This window comes from Triturus cristatus, chromosome 4_1, assembly GCF_964204655.1.
Source record: "Triturus cristatus chromosome 4_1, aTriCri1.1, whole genome shotgun sequence".
NCBI classification, from domain to species: Eukaryota; Metazoa; Chordata; class Amphibia; order Caudata; family Salamandridae; genus Triturus; species Triturus cristatus.
The window spans coordinates 408,202,512-408,221,676 of NC_140585.1; the positions used below are offsets into that span (position 1 = coordinate 408,202,512).

The 19,165-nt window shown below is 48.5% G+C and overlaps 1 protein-coding gene across 3 annotated transcripts in view; it reads left to right on the forward strand.

Annotated features, from left to right (window-relative positions):
• The first annotated feature begins 238 nt into the window (after positions 1-238).
• KCNMB4 (potassium calcium-activated channel subfamily M regulatory beta subunit 4) overlaps positions 239-19,165 on the forward strand; it is a 272,174-nt gene continuing 253,247 nt past the window's right edge. For 2 of the 3 annotated variants that reach the window (XM_085650553.1, XM_085650552.1), the window contains exon 1: positions 275-747. In XM_085650553.1, the coding sequence (XP_085506679.1) occupies positions 412-747 (336 nt within the window). In that variant the 5' untranslated portion in view covers positions 275-411. Of the gene's footprint in view, positions 748-19,165 lie in introns of all 3 variants that reach the window. The other variant, XM_085650554.1, reaches the window with a different exon arrangement.

A 19,165-nucleotide genomic window follows, 5' to 3' on the forward strand; every position in this document is an offset into this window, starting at 1 on the left:
TCGCAGTTTTGACGAGAGGAGGGGCGCTCTTGTCTCGTTCTCCGTGGGGCCGGGAGGTGTCGTCTGGCGCGTGGCTGCAGTCAGCACGGAGAGCTCCAGCCCCACAGCAGCCGAGCCTGAGCCCCCGGTCTGCTGCCTGTCTCTCTAAGGAGCTTACTAGCTGCGGGCAGATGTTGATGCCGGGCTCTGCGCCAGCTCTCCTCGCTGGAAGGGGAGGAGGCTGAAACCCCCTCCTGTTGCAGTTAGCCAGGGTGCTGATTGGGGAGGGCTGGTGTGTTGAGCTGCTGAGTGTGATGCTGCTATAAAAGTAGGATGGTGTCTGATTCCCGTTCGCAGAGCTGGACCTGCTCAAAACTTTAGTTCCCGGCGCTCCCGCGGGGAAGGCTTCGCGGTGTGGTCTTGTGCGCTGGGATGGCCAGGCTCAGGGTGACCTACGAGTACTCGGAGGCGGAAGACAAGAGCATACGCCTGGGACTGTTCCTCATTCTCAGCGGGGTGGTGTCTCTCTTCATCCTGAGCTTCTGCTGGCTGAGCCCGGCGCTCCAGGACCTGCGGGGCACGGTGGCCAACTGCACGGTGCTGTCGGTGGAGGAGCTGGGGGAGGCCTTCGAGTGCACCTTCACCTGCGGGACGGGCTGTCGGGGCACCGCCCTCTACCCCTGCCTGCAGATCTACGTCAACAACTCGGCGTCCCGCTCCCGGGCTCTGCTGCACCAGGACGAGCAGCAGCTGCTCTCCAACCCCAAGGTAAGCCGGAGGTACTGGTGAGACTAACTGGGCAGCACCACCTTGCCCCCGCGCCATGAGCAGAGAGAAGGGGCGATGGCCACTTCCACTTCCACTTCCACCAGCTGTGTGACCTCCAGCATCGACACTGAAATGAAATTAAACTTTATTCGGTTATTTACAATCATACAAGTATACACTTAGCAGCATAACATTCCATAGATAAGCAAGTCAGAATCATACAATATACAATACATCGACACAGCCTAAAAGGAAATACCTGCTGCGCTCTGCACTCCGTGTGCCCCAGGCTTTGTCGGATATTCTGCCCCTGTGCCGCAGGTCTGCGTGAGCCTGTAGCACCGCCTCCTCCCTACTGCACAGTAGGGTGACCAACTGGCATTGGTGCAAATTCAGGACGGTGAGTTTAAAAATTCAGGACACAAATTCAGGACAGGTGGTCAAAGTTCAGGACAAAACTTCAGGACAATAGGTATGTTTTACAGACACATCAGAGGAGGTCGCGCAATAGTATATAAGTAAGCCCAGCCATATCCAAACAAATTCAACCATTTGCAAATCTATCCATCATGTATCCTTCCATCTATCATTTCACTCATCCATCCCTTCATCCATACTTTCACTCATCTATCCATTATCCATCCATCCACCCATTCACCCTATTCATCTGTACACTCATCCATCCACTCTTCCACCCATCCATCCATTCAGCCATTTACCCTTTCACCCATGCAGCCATCCTTTCACTTACTCATCCATCCACCCAGTCACTCATCCATCCACCCATCCACCCTTTCAGTCATCCATCCATCCTCCCTTTCTCTCTCCATCGACCCTTTCACTTAGCCATCCTTCCTTCCATCCACTCATGAATCCATCGACCCTATCACTCATCCATCCTTTCTCTCATCCATCTATCCTTTCACTCCTTCACTCATCTATTCATCCTTTTGTCAATCTACTCTCCCTTTCACTCACTCATCCATCCTTACATCCACCCTTTCACTCATCCGTCCATCCATTCACCCTTGCACTTATCAATTCATCAATCCTTTCACTCATCCATCCACCCTTTTACCCATCCAGCTACCCTTCCACCCATACATCCAACTATTTACCTTTTCTCTCATCCATCCTTCCACTCACTCATCAATCCATCCATCCTCTCTCATTATCCATCTATTTGATCGTTCATTCATCCATTCACCCTTTCACTAATTCATCCAGCCATCCACCCATCCCTTCACTTACTCACTCTCCCACCTTTTCATATTCATTTTGAGCTGAGCCTTTTTGAGAAGAGGCCAATCAAGAACTTCACCCTCGCTGCAGGAGCCATTCCAGGACTGGGACAGAAGCCACCCAGGATGGAGACAGGATCCACCACAGGGGGGGCAGGAGCCATCACAGGTGGGGGGGACAGGAGCCACCACATGGGGGGACAGGAGCCATCACTGGGGGGGCAGGAGCCATCACAGGAAGGGGAACAGGATCCACCAGGGTGGGCACAGGGGTGGGCATGCAGCATTCTAGTATCATCTTGGTCTCTTCCAGGGAGGGGCAGGGCTCCTCACCCCCTCCTGGACAAGACAACGAGACGACAGGCTCTCTTTCTAAAATGTTAGTTTTGCCAACACCCACTGTGATGTACAGTACTTAAAGGAGATACTCCAAGAGAACTGATTTAACTGATTGTCCTCCATACTTTGATAATCAGTGTGGGTGCGATTGTGCCATTTCTTTATGTTATTACATTATCGACTGCATGTTTGAAGAACCGAGGTTTGCTTACAATTTAGTAACAGTAATTAAGCTCTGTGAAGAGAACCACGTGCTGCCTCGGGGTAATCAGGGCCGGTTCTAGGATGTTTGGGGCACTGGGCAGAAAGGGAATGTGTGAGGCCCCTCTAAATTACAGAGACATGACGCATTCAGAGCTGTTTGCATCTGAATAGATGCCCCTGCTCCTGAAGCTGCAGCCCCTCCCTCTCAGTCACCTTCAAGCACCTCTTAACAGCTCATCAAGGGCCGAAGGTGTGAGGGTTGCCATCCCGCTGTGCCTCTTCAATGCTGCTGGGTATCTTAGCTTTGGTACTGCTGCATCGAGTCTGTTACACCCGACCTCCACAGCATCGGAGTCCAGAAGGGAGGTGGGTGGAAGCTGTGCCGGCTTTAGGGTGGTACGACCGGTGCCGGATAAAATTACGGACTAATGGCGTCTGTTAAAGAATCCTTCACGGACAACGGACAGACGGCCGAAAAGAGGACTGGCCGTGAAATTTACGGACGGTTGGTCACCCTCCTGCACAGCGCCAAAAAGTGTAGTGAGGTATCTGCAACCCCCTTTCTAAGTTATCTTCCCTTGTGCCAAATTCGTGGATTCTGCAACACCCGTCCTGTGCCTCTGGCTGTCTGGTCTGCAGCACCCTGTGATGGCAAGCTGTGTGATCTTCAGCACCAGAGCACAAGCATAAGTGCTCTTCAAGCTCTCAGCGTCTACTGCCACGAGAATAAGTGCGTCTGCACTCCATCAGCTCTCGGCGGCACAAATCCGGGGACGCGCACCCACTGCCCTTGTTACCCCCGTGCCCGGGTTCTGCAACCGCTCAACACATCACCCACCCAGCTCAATTGTCATTCTGCACCGTCAGAACACCCCACCCCAAGCCCCCGTTTCAAGTGTGGGCCTGCAGCGAAGTCGGCCTCAGTATTGTGCGGTGCACAGTCCGCCCCACTGACTCTAGCGGGAATCCGCGTCCCTTCAACATCTGACTTGCCCCCTTGAAACACTGTTAGCCACTGCTTGGCTGCTGTACGGTCAGCCACAGCCACCTCGGCTCCAAGAAACTTCAGTTGGCACAAAATAAGACTCTCGAAAGCGCCCATGCCTCCCACCGCGGTTTGTGCAGGCTGTGTTACCTGCAGGTGCCCGGCTTTACTAGACGGCCCGATCCCATCATCAGGCACACACAGGAAACCCGGACGCTGTCCGCGGCGGGAGTGCTGAAACCAGCGCGCGAAACGCAGGGTATCCGAACAGCGGCCTGACTCCACGCCCCTCTCACTTTCTGTTGTCGGGGTGCAGCGCACACCCGCTGATCCAGGTACGGGGCTGCAGATTCCGTCGCCCGATGCAGAGCAGACCTGCTCTTACTCTAACGATCACTCTTCAGGGTTAGTCAGGGGGCTGCCGTTTAACTGATGTGCGAGAGTAAGGGGAGCGGCACGGCGCAACTTGTGCGTAGCTTGAGCTTGACCCGATTGCCCGAGGTGAAAAGTTTAGTTTTAATTTGTATTTTAGAGCGTATAGGTCAGCATCTCTGTAAGCGTTCTTAGTTTTGCTGGAAGGGTGGGCCACAAGGAGAAACACGATGCACCCCAGGCCATCGGCTTTAATGAAGTACGGTCTGTATCTGCGTGGGGTCTGGGGGCTACAAACTAGCCCACGCCCTCCCTTTGCACAGAACTGTAGGCTGTTGCTATTGTCCCCGGCAGTGCACCAGTGCATCAGAGTAAATGCAACTGACAGAAAACATCCGTGCTCCCCCCCGCCCGCCCCCAACCCCCCCGCACCACACCCCCCCCGCACCCCATCTGTGTGGAGAAATACAGGGGAGGGGACGAACTTTAGGAGCGCAGGGAAGTAATCCAGAATGTATGCTAATATCGGGTGGGCGCACCCCTCAGGGAGGGCACTGACGCGGCAGTATGCCTGAAGAGAGGTGTGCCGGCAGGTACAGGAGGCCCGACTCCAAGGAGCTAAGCTGGTTTCCGTACCTCGCCACAGTCCTCACTTGAACCAGCTTCCACGAACGGAGGCTGGGCTCCTCGAGAAGTCCATAATGTCACAACCAGGGACGACCGGGCCAGCTAATAAGACCTCGGAGCATGACGGACATACACACACACACCAGCACGTGCGGACACACGCACACAGAGCTTATTTATTGGCTTTCTTCTCCCGTCCTTCTAGGTAAGAGAAGACATTACAAAAAGACATATCAGAACACAGAGAAGGATGCCCGCTAAAAGAAACACAACATCAGCAGAAACAAATCACACGGAAACTCTAACAACGAAGACAAGATACAATGAACTAGAAGAAAAGAAGTCAAACAAACCTGCACTGCTATTCAAACGATACGTCAAAGCTTCATAAACACCCAGCGCCAAGTTAGACACCCAAAGTCCAACACCAAGGATGTATCAGAGTGCAAACACACACCTGATAAACACTATACCAAACTATCATCCACAATACACCCACACTCTCTCACACACGCAACAATAAAGGAAAGCTCAGGTTAAACTTCCCTGCAGCGGACCGACGACACTCCACTGCCGGCAGCCACAGACTCAGAGGTCCTCTCAGCCCTTCCTGGGACGAGCCACACACCACAAAAACCAACAGAAATACAACTTATTCTCATCCTCGCAAAAAGAAACAGCATCAGGCAACACTTCAAGTCACATCCAAAGAGAGGGATCTGGAACTGACACTTTCAAATGACCACAGTGCAAAGTCCAGAGGAAAACAGAAACTTGCACAGTCAGAACTAAAGAAAGGCTTACATTAAAGAACATATCTGTGTACACGCAGGTGTCCCCTTAAAATCAAAAAAGAACCTTGCAAGCAATATGAAACTACATTTAGATATCTAAAATGCATGGGCTTTTAGTTTGAGCTCTAGCTTTATGTGCGAATTCACGCGAACTAGCCGAGCACATATGTGCCCAGATGAACCGTCTTGCCAGGGAAGTCGAAGACATCTACAAGCGCCATTGTGGCTGCCCAGGGATGCCCGTAGTTCTCGTTGTATAGCCGCACCCAACAGTTAAGTGGATGACTCCACAGACTCCAGTGTCACGTGGCCAGACTGGCATCGCATGTAACATGGCGTTGAATGGTCATTTTACCACCAGGTAGCAGAAGCCACCCTAGCGGCCCGCTGCTGCCAGCATCGGCTTCGATGTTTTCTGTTGTGTTTACCTCTATCCTCCAGGGTGGTACAGCCCACAGATGCCCAGGTTCACTTGGACCCCGAGATGTGCCTACCCAAGGGCCTCCCTGCTGCCAAACATATTTAAATAGCGTGGGGGAGAGCTGTGAAACCAACCAAGCGAGCCCAGCCTTGAAGAAAAGATGGCGCACCCGCTTTCAGAACACGGAGGGCCTGGTTTACAGTTCGGTGGGTAGGATTCTCCATCACAACGACGAAGGAAACCCCGCCGTCCTATTACAAGTACCGTAGGATACATTGCACTTGTTCTATAGTGGACAGCATGGCCGCCATGTTTATGCTGGAGTTACTCTTCCAACTTTAAACCAGGCCGCTAGATTGGAATCCGACTTTTTTTACGACTATCCGGGATGCGCCGAACTGCCCCGGACTCCACTCCTGCTAACCACAGGCCCCTCTTGGGCGTCTTCAGTTACCAGGGGGCATAGAAACAATCCTTTGGGGCTGTGTTGGAGGTCTTGACGAAGTCAAGACAGCCCCAGAACCCTGTAAAATCAGAGATGACATTTAAGCAAACATTTTCTAAAATCATATACATGCAAAGTAAGGAGGCAGTATAGTATGTGAACACTACTATTGTTTGTATGTGTGTATATATATATATAACAAAAAGACATCAGCATCGTTTTTGAAAGCGTCCAGACTGAATGAATTCCACGTACATGAAGGCTAAAGAGCCGCCTTATTGTGTGGTTTATACGAATGTATGTTCCGATAGTGACGCATGCACCAGGATTTCTTTTGACCTTTGATGTCACGTTTATGATTGCTGGCAGACGCCCCTCACTTGAGGCCTGGGGCAGGTCCCAGGCCATTCTCACCCTGGGCCTTTTTAGATCTGGCTTTTCAGCAGAACTGTCTGCATACCTATTGTGACCAATCTTTTAAAATACACACGCGGTGGCTTTGGCTCAAGCAAGGGATGTCATATTATGCAGCGGGCTGTGTGGTGAGCGATTCCGCTTCCTAGGAAGATGCAGAAGGGACTATTTTACATCTGAAAAGTACACTCAGTCGCCGCATTGTAGCAGTCACTTATCTCCCGCACGCATTCTATACAGAAAGAACATCTGTTTTTGCTACTTTTGTTTCTAGCACTGCAAAGCCAATAGGTCTAGCTTCAAAGCTGCAAGCAGTGTGGAGAAGTGTGGCTCAATGATTAGAGCGGCAGACCCTGATGCAGAGGTCTAGCCCGGGACCAGGGTTCAATTCCCCGCCTCGGTGGGTCTTGTGCTCAAAAATTCCACGGACCTGATAATTCTCGCCTCGGTGCCTATTCCAATCATGGAGTCCCACTCTGCAACTCCATTCTGCAACTCTGGGCAATAGCTTGCTTAATCTCCACAACGGCCCCCACAATGCTAAGGATGCCTGGCCTCCACCTTGGGAGTGCCAAGGAGTGGACGCCTCACAGGGAAAGCCAGGATGGGTTCCACAGTGGTATTCGTACAAGCGCCTTGAGACCCTTGCGGGTGAGTAGTGCGCTATGCAAGTATCAATTTACATTTACAGTGTTTGTGGATGTAGCACACGTAAACAGCATTTACGCATGCCTCTGTTTGCATAGTCAAATGGGTAAGCCAGATCTATTGGCTTTGCCTTTGCTTGTTATATGCGTATCGATTCGAACTATACATGACATGTTCAAGTGGACTTGACCAGTGTAACCTCGCAGCAACCTTGACATTATCAATATTACGAAAAAGCAAAATACAATATTCAAAGTGTGTACAAAATCCTTTCTAATGTGGACTAGACACCAGATATAGTTTACCTTTACATTTTGTTAAATCAATCTTGCAGGAGGTTTTTGTCCATGCGGGAACCACACGTTTATATATAGCATTTTAATATTTGTATCAAAGCAAAGCTAACACTGTGGATCAGACGTTGGGCAGAGTAAAGTCTGGATTGAAAACACCTAGGGGCAGATTTACAAGCCCCTTGCACCACTAGTACGTCACTGTTCGTGACGGACTGGTGGCGCAGGGGGCTCCTCCATACCTACAAGGACAGGAAAAGCCGCCCTGCGTGACTTTTCCTCTCCTTGTAAATACCGCCGCTTCACACGCAGCACTTTGCGTTGAAGGGGTGTTCCATGGGTGTTGCTGTGGGTGTTCCCACGCAACAACCATGGAACAAGACACATCTCCAGATTTACGAGAAATCGTAAATCTGGAGATGCATCTGAATGCTACGCCACCCTAGAAGTGGCATAGCAAGGTGCAAGAGGAGAAATATTTTAATTTCTCCTCGTTTTTTCCTCTTTCAATGCATCCTGCATTCTACAGCACGCATTGAAAGAGGAAAATGCCTGTAGTGATTATTTTTGTGCAGGAAGGTGCCCCTTCCTGCACAAAAACAATCTCCCCACGACACAGGCATCCTTGCACCATGGTGCAAGGGTGCCTGCGCCAGCGCATGGCTGCAGTTTGTGCACCAGCGCAGAGGAAAGCACAGAGATGCAACATATTCTTGTAAATATGTTGCATCCTTGTGCTTCGGAAGTGCCGCAGCAAAAGGGCTTGCAGTGCCACGCTGTGGCACTTCCTTGTAGATCTGCCCCCCTAGGGGCAGATTTACAAGCCCCTTGCGACATCTGTTCGACACCGTTGCATCACTTCTGTGACGCAGCAGCATCGTAAACAATGCGCCACTATGTGATATATTTAAAACGTGACGCATCTAGGGAGATGCAGCACGTTGTAAAGCCCTGCGCTACATTATACCTGCATCAGGTATAATGTATGCAGGGTGGGCGTTCCATCGCAAGGAAGCCCCATAAAAGTGACGCAGTGAAATCTACAAGATTTCACAGAGTCACATTTACGACCCCGCTGCGTCCTAACCTTATGCCTGCTTGTAGCAGGCGTAAGGAGTGACGCAGCACAGCAAGTATAGGCCGCCCCTGTGCAGTGCTGGAGTTGTGTCGGATTTGCGACTCGACTCCAGCACTGCGTCACCTTTATGAGAAATGCATCTGTCTATCCTTGCGCCACAGTGAGCCACTTGTAAATGCGGCGCATCCATGGTGGTGCAAGGGTTTTTTTACATCACGTAAAATAACTGGCGCATCCCTGCTGGCGCATCCCTGCTAATATGCAGGGATGCGCCAGTTATTGTAATTCTGTCCCCTAGAATTTTCAAGCTGAAGGGGTATTGTTTTGACGCAACCTGTCTGGATAGGTCTGGTGTACTTCCGATGAATAGCAATAGGCGTGGTACCTACCTCAGGAGACGCCATGATGGAAATGGTGTTATTAGACACATGCCCGGTATTGCTACATGCCCTGGAGAAGGCTGAGATGCAAAGCACTTATTTGCTGTGCCGCAACTTTCTTAACCTGGGTTGAATAAAACAAATTGTACAAAGGAGAGTTTTTTAAGAATCCAGCTGAGTGTAAACATTTTTCTTCTGTAAAGTGTTGAATTGTGGCAACAGAGTGTCAGCACCATCAATGAGAGTCATGTAGTGCAAACTGTTAAAACTTTTGTTCCTCTTAGCATCTTTGCGTTCGAGGTATGCACCTCCTGGTCCTCAGCCTTGCTATGGCATGGGAAAGGCCACACAAGTAGTGATTGTTTGACTGCCTTGAGATGACGCAGTGTATCTTGAATTTGATGTGCACTTTGAGAGAGACTCTGTTGCACCGTGCTGCCATTATGCTGCTGCCTTTCCACCTTGTCGCAACCCCTTTCTTTACGTTCCACATTTTGAGCTTCTTCTTCTTACCCACTCACCCTGTGACGTCATCTGTAGATACTCTACATGTTGCACAGGCAGCCGGTTGTCAGCCAGGGGGCTGTGCTTCTATTTAAAGGCTACAGGGGGGCAAACAGCATCTCTACTGTGGATCCTTAGGTAGGGTATTCAGATGTGACACAGTCTTGGGTGTGTATGACTCAGCATCTCGGCGCAGCAAAAACAAGAGCATTATGGGTCACTGGGAGTACATGACCCTGCATGCCTCGGCGAAGCGAAAACAGGAGCATCATGGGTCCCTAGGCGTGCATGACTCTGCATCTCGGCGCAGCAAAAACAAGAGCATTATGAGCCACCCGGAGTGCATGACCCTGCATCCCTCGGCGAAGCGAAAACAGGAGCATCATGGGTCCCTAGGCGTGCATGACCCTGCATCCCTCGGTGCAGTGATAATAAGAGCATTATGAGCCACTGGGAGTGCATGACCCTGCATCCCTCGGCGAAGCGAAAACAGGAGCATCATGGGTCCCTAGGCGTGCATGACCCTGCATCCCTCGGTGCAGCGAAAACAAGAGCATTATGAGCCACTGGGAGTGCATGACCCTGCATCCCTCGGCGAAGTGAAAACAGGAGCATCATGGGTCCCTAGGCGTGCTTGACCCTGCATCCCTCGGTGCAGCGAAAACAAGAGCATTATGAGCCACAGGGAGTGCATGACCCTGCATCCCTGTGTGCAGTGAAAACAGGAGCATTACGGGTCCCTAGGCGTGCATGACTCTGCATCTCGGCGCAGCAAAAACAAGAGCATTATGAGCCACCCGGAGTGCATGACCCTGCATCCCTCGGCGAAGCAAAAACAGGAGCATCATGGGTCCCTAGGCGTGCATGACTCTGCATCTCGGCGCAGCAAAAACAAGAGCATTATGGGTCACTGGGAGTACATGACCCTGCATCCCTCGGCGAAGCAAAAACAGGAGCATCATGGGTCCCTAGGCGTGCATGACTCTGCATCTCGGCGCAGCAAAAACAAGAGCATTATGGGTTACTGGGAGTACATGACCTTGCATCCCTCGGCAAAGCGAAAACAGGAGCATCATGGGTCCCTAGGCGTGCATGACTGCATCTCGGCGCAGCAAAAACAAGAGCATTATGAGCCACCCGGAGTGCATGACCCTGCATCCCTCGGCGAAGCAAAAACAGGAGCATCATGGGTCCCTAGGCGGGCATGACTCTGCATCCCTCTGCGCAGTGAAAGCAAGAGCATTATGGGTCACTGGGCGTGCATGACCCTCCATCCCTCAGCACAGCAAAAGCAAGAGCATTATGGGTCACTGGGCGTGCATGACCCTGCATCGCTCAGCACAGCAAAAGCAAGAGCATTATGGGTCACTGGGCGTGCATGACCCTCCATCCCTCAGCACAGCAAAAGCAAGAGCATTATGGGTCACTGGGCGTGCATGACCCTCCATCCCTCAGCACAGCGAAAGCAAGAGCATTATGGGTCACTGGGAGTGCAGGACCCTGCATCACTCGGCACAGCAAAACAAGAGCATTATGAGTCACTGGGAGTGCATAATCCTGCATCCCTCTGCACAGCAAAAACAAGAGCATTATGGGTCACTGGCCGTGCATGACCCTCCATCCCTCTGCGCAGTGAAAACAGGAGCATTACGGGTCACTGGGCATGCATGACCCTGCATCCCTTGGCACAGCAAAAGCAAGAGCATTATGGGTCACTGGGCGTGCATGACCCTTCATCCCTCAGCGCAGCGAAAGCAAGAGCATTATGGGTCACTGGGAGTGCAGGACCCTGCATCACTCGGCACAGCAAAACAAGAGCATTATGAGTCACTGGGAGTGCATAACCCTGCATCCCTCTGCACAGCAAAAACAGGAGCATTATGGGTCACTGGGCGTGCTTGACCCTGCATCCCTCGGCGCAGGAAAAAGAAGAGCATTTTGGGTCACTGGGAGTGCATGACCCTCCATCCCTCTGCGCAGTAAAAACAGGAGATTACGGGTCACTGGGCATGCATGACCCTGCATCCCTTGGCACAGCAAAATCAAGAGCATTATGGGTCACTGGGAGTGCATAACCCTGCATCCCTCTGCACAGCAAAAACAAGAGCATTATGGGTCACTGGGCGTGCATGACCCTCCACCCCTCTGCACAGTAAAAACAGGAGATTACGGGTCACTGGGCATGCACGACCCTGCATCCCTCGGCACAGCAAAAGCAAGAGCATTATGGGTCACTGGGCGTGCATGACCCTGCATCCCTCGGCACAGCAAAAGCAAGAGCATCGTGGGTCACTGGGTGTGCATGACCCTGCATCACTCGGCACAGCAAAACAAGAGCATTATGAGTCACTGGGAGTGCATAACCCTGCATCCCTCTGCACAGCAAAAAACAAGAGCATTATGAGTCTCTGGGCGTGCATTACCCTGCATCCCTTGGCACAGGAAAAACAAGTGCATTATGGGTCACTGGAAGTGCATGACTCTGCATTCGTATACACAGTGAAAACAGGAGCATTACGGGTCACTGGGCATGCATGACCCTCTATCCCTCGGCACAGCAAGAGCATTGTGGGTCACTGGGCGTGCATGACCCTGCATCACTCGGCACAGCAAAACAAGAGCATTGTGGGTCACTGGGCGTGCATGACCCTGCATCTCTCGGTGCAGGAAAAACAAGAGCATTATGGGTCACTGGGAGTGCATGACTCCGCATCCCTTCGCGCAGTGAAAACAGGAGCATTACGGGTCACTGGGCGTGCATGACCCTGCATCCCTCGGCGCAGAAAAAACAAGAGCATTATGGGTCACTGGGAGTGCATGACTCTGCATCCCTTTGCGCAGCGAAAAGAGGAGCATTATGGGTTACTGGGCATGCATTACCCTGCAACCCTCAGCACAGAAAAAAGCAGGAGCATTATGGGTCACTGGGCGTGCATGACCCTGCATCGGTGTTTATTAATGAGCTACCCCCTTGTGAGGCTTTAAAACATTGCACTCTCCTTGTCTGCCCTGATACCAGAGGCTTGCATCTTTTTTTGTTTTGTTGTGATCAACCAGTTGGAGGTTCACACGCACAATGCAAAAGTATCTTTTGTGAATGGAAGGGAGAGGAAAGGGGTGTAGTAAAATCCTCTCTATTTTCCCCTGTCTTTTTTCTTATTATTGGAAGGGGAGCAGGGGATGTATGTTAGTATTATATTGAATTCAACAGGTTAAATGCTCACCTCATAATTCAAAAAAGTAGTTTTATCATTCTAATACTCAGAGGCACTCTCTTTTTAGCCTTGAACGGATTGCAGTCTTTGCTGTCGCACCAATGACTTTGACAAGTGATTCGCAAGGCACTTGGCCCACCGAGCTATCTCACTGTGCTTTTAACGAGTAACCTGCTGGTTACACAGTTCTCATCCACAAGTCTTGAGCTCAACTATTACTGTTTATCATGTGCTCTCACTTCTTGAATACCAGGGCATGGCGCAGGTCTGATCTGAGCTGCATGGAGTGTCACAAAAGTGGGGCAAACCCAGCGCAAAGTGTCATTTCCTTCCCAGTGCAAATCTCGAGTTGCATGAAAAGTAGCTATGCTCTACTTTGTGTGATGGAGTGGTTCCATGGGTGGTACATAAGCGTTCCAATGCAACCATCCATGGGCTTTGATGCAAATTGCTATCTACTAACATTTGTAGGAATTTGCACCAAAAATGTTTATCTTCTCGAGGAAAATGGAAAGTTTGAGAAAAGTTTCCAATGTTTCCAACTTTGCATGTGTTGCAGTGTACAGCACAGCAACAAAATGGGAATGTGCAAAACTGTCAAACTGCAGTATTTTGTACTGAAAGGGTTCCCTGACTGCACAAGACCTATTCTTGACATCTCTCTCTCTCTCTCGCTATCTCTCTCTCTCACCCTTTCCCCCCAAAGTGCGCCAAGGCTGGGAGAGAGATAAACATGGAAGTATCTTATTTTTCTTTTCCTTTTTTTTAAGTCCTCATTTCACCATTTGCATCAGCTAAATTAACAATAAAACCCCATTTCAACCTGGGCGCCCTGGGCTTATGTTATTGCCTATGCATTAGGCCGACCAGGCCAGCTTCTTTTGTACGAGGCTTGGTGTAATCATAGGACCTATGAGGCCTTAAACCAGCCTAATTTCCTTGCCCCAAAGAATCAATGGTGACCAGATGTTATTATCCTCATTGACCAACATGCCCTGATCCAATCTTGCTGTGTCCAGTGCTACACCCAACCAGCTCTCATAAGACGGAGGTCTAGGGTCCTTCCACAGCTTACAAATCTCTCTACGAGCAATCAAAATCAAGCTAAAGAATAACCCCACCTGCATCGTAGAGAGCTGCCTTATAAGATCATTATCCAATCCAAAGATTACTCGAGCTAAATTAATATGTAGCTTAAATTTAAAAACGCCTTCCATAGCACATTCCAGATTATGCCAAAAGTCTCTCACATGTGTGCAGTCATAAAAGATATGCATATCATCGGCCTCAACCAAGTCACATCTGGGACACCTAGGGGATGGACAAGAAACAAATTTTGCAATCTTCTTAGGCGTGTAATATAGCCTATTAATCACGGAGATGCTGACTTAACAAATTTATATAGGATTTGGAGAAAAAGAGCATATAAGCCGGCTAATGCATCTCCCACTGTAGTGGAACTCCATACCAAATGAGAAGGGGGAAGCTCTTCATCCTCAGCGTCTAATAGGCTCCTATACCAGAATCCGACTACCTTTTTTCTTAAATTTACATTCTGAAGTATAGGCTCAATCTCCCAATTTCCACCTATAAACTCCTTCTCTGCTAAAAACGAGGAACACAATTGCAAATATTTGAATCTAGTGGCTAAGGAAATTGACCATCTTTTTTCTAGATGGCAGAATTTACCTCTCACCCAGCCGCGGTCGGTAGTAGGAGTTCCTGCAGGGCGGTGACGTGGGGAGGGGGAGGGGCTAGGGTGGGGGGTAGTAAACTATGGATTACGGAGGTTTACAGGTAAGTAAACATATAAATTAATAAAACGAATTTCGTTGCGTTCACTGCATCCCCAAATGCGATGCAGTGAACGCAACAAAATTCGTTTTAATAATTTATATGTTTACTTACCTGTAAACCTCCGTAATCCATAGTTTACTACCCCCCACCCTGCCCCTCCCCCTCCCCACGTCACCGCCCTGCAGGAACTCCTACTACCGACCGCGGCTGGGTGAGAGGTAAATTCTGCCATCTAGAAAAAAGATGGTCAATTTCCTTAGCCACTTTCCTCAGGTTAATCAATGGGATGCTGCTTAAGTCCTGCGCTACAGTTATCCCCAGGTACCTAAACTCCTTACTGCTACTTTCAGGCCAATTATCAACGCCCCAACACATTACCTCAGTCTTAGAGGAGTTAACCGAGTACCCAGAGTACAGACCAAATTCCTTCAGGGTAGCCTTTACCCTGGGAAGCACCTCCGCTGGATTGTTGGTGTAAACCAACAAATCGTCCGCGTAACGGGCCAATTTGCATTTATAATCTAAAGCTTGAAAGGGGGTGATTTGTGTATCTAGTCTCAATGCTTGTGCAAGGGGTTCGATATAGATATCAAACAATAGGGGTGAGATGGGGCACCCCTGTCAGGTTCCCCTTTTTATACTAAAACTCGATGTCAATAGACCATTTAAAAGGATGACTGCAGAGGCACCCTCATAGCACTTATTGAGGGTTTGTATGAATATTGCACCAAATCCCATCATTTTTAAGGATTCCCATAGGAAGGCCAAATTAACACGGTCAAACGCCTTGGCTGCGTCATATGCAGCCACAGCCAAGGGCTCTGACAGTGCCAATGTCAAATCAATACTTCCTATCAGCTGTAGAGTTTGCTCCTGAATGAACCTACCCGGGATAAACCCCTTTAGGTCGACATTAATCATCCGTGGAACTATCCTGACCAATCTCCCCGCCAAAATGCTAGTAAAAATCTTATAATCTGCGTTTAGCAGGGAGATTGGCCTATAAGAGTCTGCCTTAAGAGGGTCCTTTCCCGGCTTCAGAACAAGTACTATTGTTGCCTCTTTCCACGAGGGGGAAACCCTACCTTCTGAACTATAGATGTAATTAAAAAGTTCATGTAGCCTAGGAACTAACACCTCCTGCAGTGCCTTGTAGACTTCCCCCGGTAGAGCATCCGCCCCAGCTGCCTTATTATTCTTGATCTTCTTAATATGAAGTTTAATTTTCTCTTCTGTAATAGGATCCTCTAACATGTCGCGCCCTCTGCTGTCAATATTGGTAAGGCCTCATTTTTTAACCATTCTCGGATATTGTTGGGACTTGAAGATGTCTCCTCTCCATAAAGATTAGAAAACACAGGAAGGAGGCACCTTTGCATATCCTCTTGATTACAAGAGGTTTCCCCCGTCTCATTTATAATCAATTTATTGATGTTATTTTTTACTCGATCCGCCTTTACTTTCCATGCCAGGATAGCACCGGCTTTTTCTCCATATTCATAACTTTCCATGTTATGGACCAACCATTGTGCTTTTACTTTTTGGTCTAACTTTCCTCTATATTCCAGTCGCAAATGCTCCAGGTCACTGAGAGTTTGTGCCAAGCTGTCAGCTTGGCAACTCAACCTTACTCGTTCCAAATTAGATATTTCTTTTTCCAGTTTTTGAAATACCAGCACCTCTTCTCTATTCTTAGCACATATCAGACTATGTAAGAGACCACGGATATGGGCCTTAAACGCGTCCCATACATAGTCTAATGATGTCGAGCCCATATTATCTAAAAAATAATTGATAGTAGATGTTTTAATGGCACAAATTATTTCCTGGTTGGATAACATTGCCCTTTTTAATGTCCACCTAGGGGTGGAGTTGATCTTAGACTTATTTCCTAGATATGAGAAAGCTATAGGGGCATGATCAGATAGAATGCTTGGAAGAGTAACAATATCCTCCAGATTCTCCAACCCCAATCTATCCATAAGGATATAATCGATTCTAGAGGAGTGTCTATGTTTTTTACTAAAGAAGGTAAAACCTGGTTCTACTCCCTTCTTAGCCCTCCAAGCATCTACCAATCCCAGCTCACGGATCATATTGGTCATTGCCCTGCGCATACGCGGGGCCGCCACATTGTGACTACAATTCGATCTCTCCTGGATGGGATTCAGAAGAACATTAAAATCCTCTCCAATTACGACTGGAATAGTAACATCTACCAATTTGGTCTGTACTCTGAGCAAACAGGCCGGGTCGTCAACATTAGGACCGTAATAAGATGTTATAGCAATCTCGGTACCCCTGATATCTGCCAGCACCAAAATCCATCTGCCAGATTGATCTTTTTGTACGGACTTTATGGAGCCACCAGCTCCTAATCTAAATAAAACAGCTACTCCCTTATTATGTATTGTCTGCTCAGAACAACAAAAAGATTCAACCCATCTATATTTTCCAAAGACAATCTTACACTCAAGATTACTCAAGTGGGTCTCTTGTAAGAGGCACACTTGAGCTGAAGATTGCTCCAAAAAAGACATAATCAACCTTTGTTTTCGCGGACATCATAGCCCATTAACATTCCACGAAATAAACCTTATTCTAGCAGTCATCATATCTAGCTCTTCTTTCCTCCGCCCTTGGTAGACACCCCCAAAAGAACTTACTCCTTACAAAAAATAAGAGGAAATGAAAAGATGACTTATTTTTTATATTTTTCCCCACTGCAACCCCACCCGTGCATCCCTTCCCCTTCACCCACCGCTCTCTCACTCATGACTCCCTCTCTCCTTCAACCCCCTGGGGAACCCTCCCAATTTCTCTGGGCTTACGCCCTTGGCAGGGTCTACCCGATGTGTGACTAAACAAAATTACAAATTGATCTAGCCAGGACGGCGGCAATATTCATACTTAACTGTAGATTTCTCCTTTGTCTCCGTTATCTTTTGCATTCTTTTCATTCTTTTTCCCTCTCCCCTCCCTCTCCTTATTTATTAGTTGAATTAGAATTCCAGTGTCAGAAAGCTTGATCCTTACTTCCCATTCCCGCTACTACTCCTGCCTCCTTTTCCAATCTTATCTATTAAGATATCAACTTCCTCTATTTGATTTAGATTATACATATGGTTGTTCCACATGATCCGCAAGGAAGCAGGGAATCTCAACTGTGACTTAGCTCCCAACAAATTCAAAGTAACCATCCTCTTGCCCAATTCCCACTGCTTTGTGGCAGTAATATGGGAGACATCAGAGCGAATAAGGAATGAAAATGGGCTAGATAAGGAATCGCACTTCACATGACCGGCTTTCAGGGCCAAAGACAATATTTTCTCCTTAAGGGAAAACGTAAGAAAGTTCACCAGAATTTTCCTTGGACGCTCTTTTCCGGGTTTCCGCCTAAATGGATCACGGTGAACCCTTTGAATATCAGCCATCAAATCCAGATTTTCCCCTGAACAATCTTTTAAAATTGTGGTTTTTAAGAGGGAGACTACAAAGATCTTGATATCGCCTCCTTCCAGATGCTCAGGGACTTTTAAAATCTTCAGATTATTTTTTCTGGAATTGCAAGACGCTCAATATCATCTTTCAACTCCCTGTTGTGTTGAACCAGCTTATCCATCACTGCGGAGGAAGAACATAAGGCTTCCTTAATCTTAGGATATCCGGCCTCAAGGGCATCCGTTCTTTGTGAGACCTCCTCCACTTTCTGTGCCAGTAATTCACAGGAGGCCTGAATAGCTACCTGATTGGTCTCAGAAATTGTAAATCTCCTACCGATATCTTCTTTAAGACCTAACAGGATTTCTGCTAATGTCCCGGGCACCGATGATGTCAGAGGGGTGAGGGAGCTGGTCGATTGAGGGTCTGGTATGATGGATTTTGGAGCCACTGCTCTCCTCATTGATGAAGTTCCACAGTCCTCTCCTCCAGCTTCTTCCTGATCGACCCCCTGATTTTCTAATGACGAAAAACTATTTGTTAACTCCACTGAAGAGTGTACTAATGTCCGCTGATCTTGTAATACTCACCCCTCCACCTCTGCATTCCTAGGAGAACTCAAAGAGAGCTGATCTGCAATACTGGGGAGGGCAGCTATAGGAACGGTAGGAACAGTAGTCATATTCATATTCATATTTATATTTTTATCTCGCCCCTGGTCCAATGTAGTGGTAGAAAGGACCTTATAATAGGACTTCAATGAAGGCGTTATCCTAACACCAGTTCCCCCTCAAGCCTTTTTCTACCTCTTCCTTTCCCTGGGGGAGTAATATCCGCAGTCTGGCTTTCCTTCCTGGAAGCAGCCTTAATTTTTGTTATTGGAGGTGAAATTATAGGGGGCTTAGATAAAGCCGAGACAATAATCGGATCACTATTACGTAGGGTATTAAACATGGAAGTATCGTAAGAGATATGGAGCTACTCTGCTGTCTTCCTTTTATGTAACCCAGTGCAACAACTTTAATGTGTTGCATCAAAATGTGGGCCTGGATGTCTCAAAAGTGGGCTGGCAGCACATTTCTGGTCAGAAATGAAGCACACTATGAGAGGTGTAGGAGTGTGTCATTACAGAAAGGCCAAGGGAAAACAATGGTGCACAGCAAAGCTTTGTAATTGATTTGCTTCGAAAAATCATAATTGTGTAATGTCTATGGGACTAA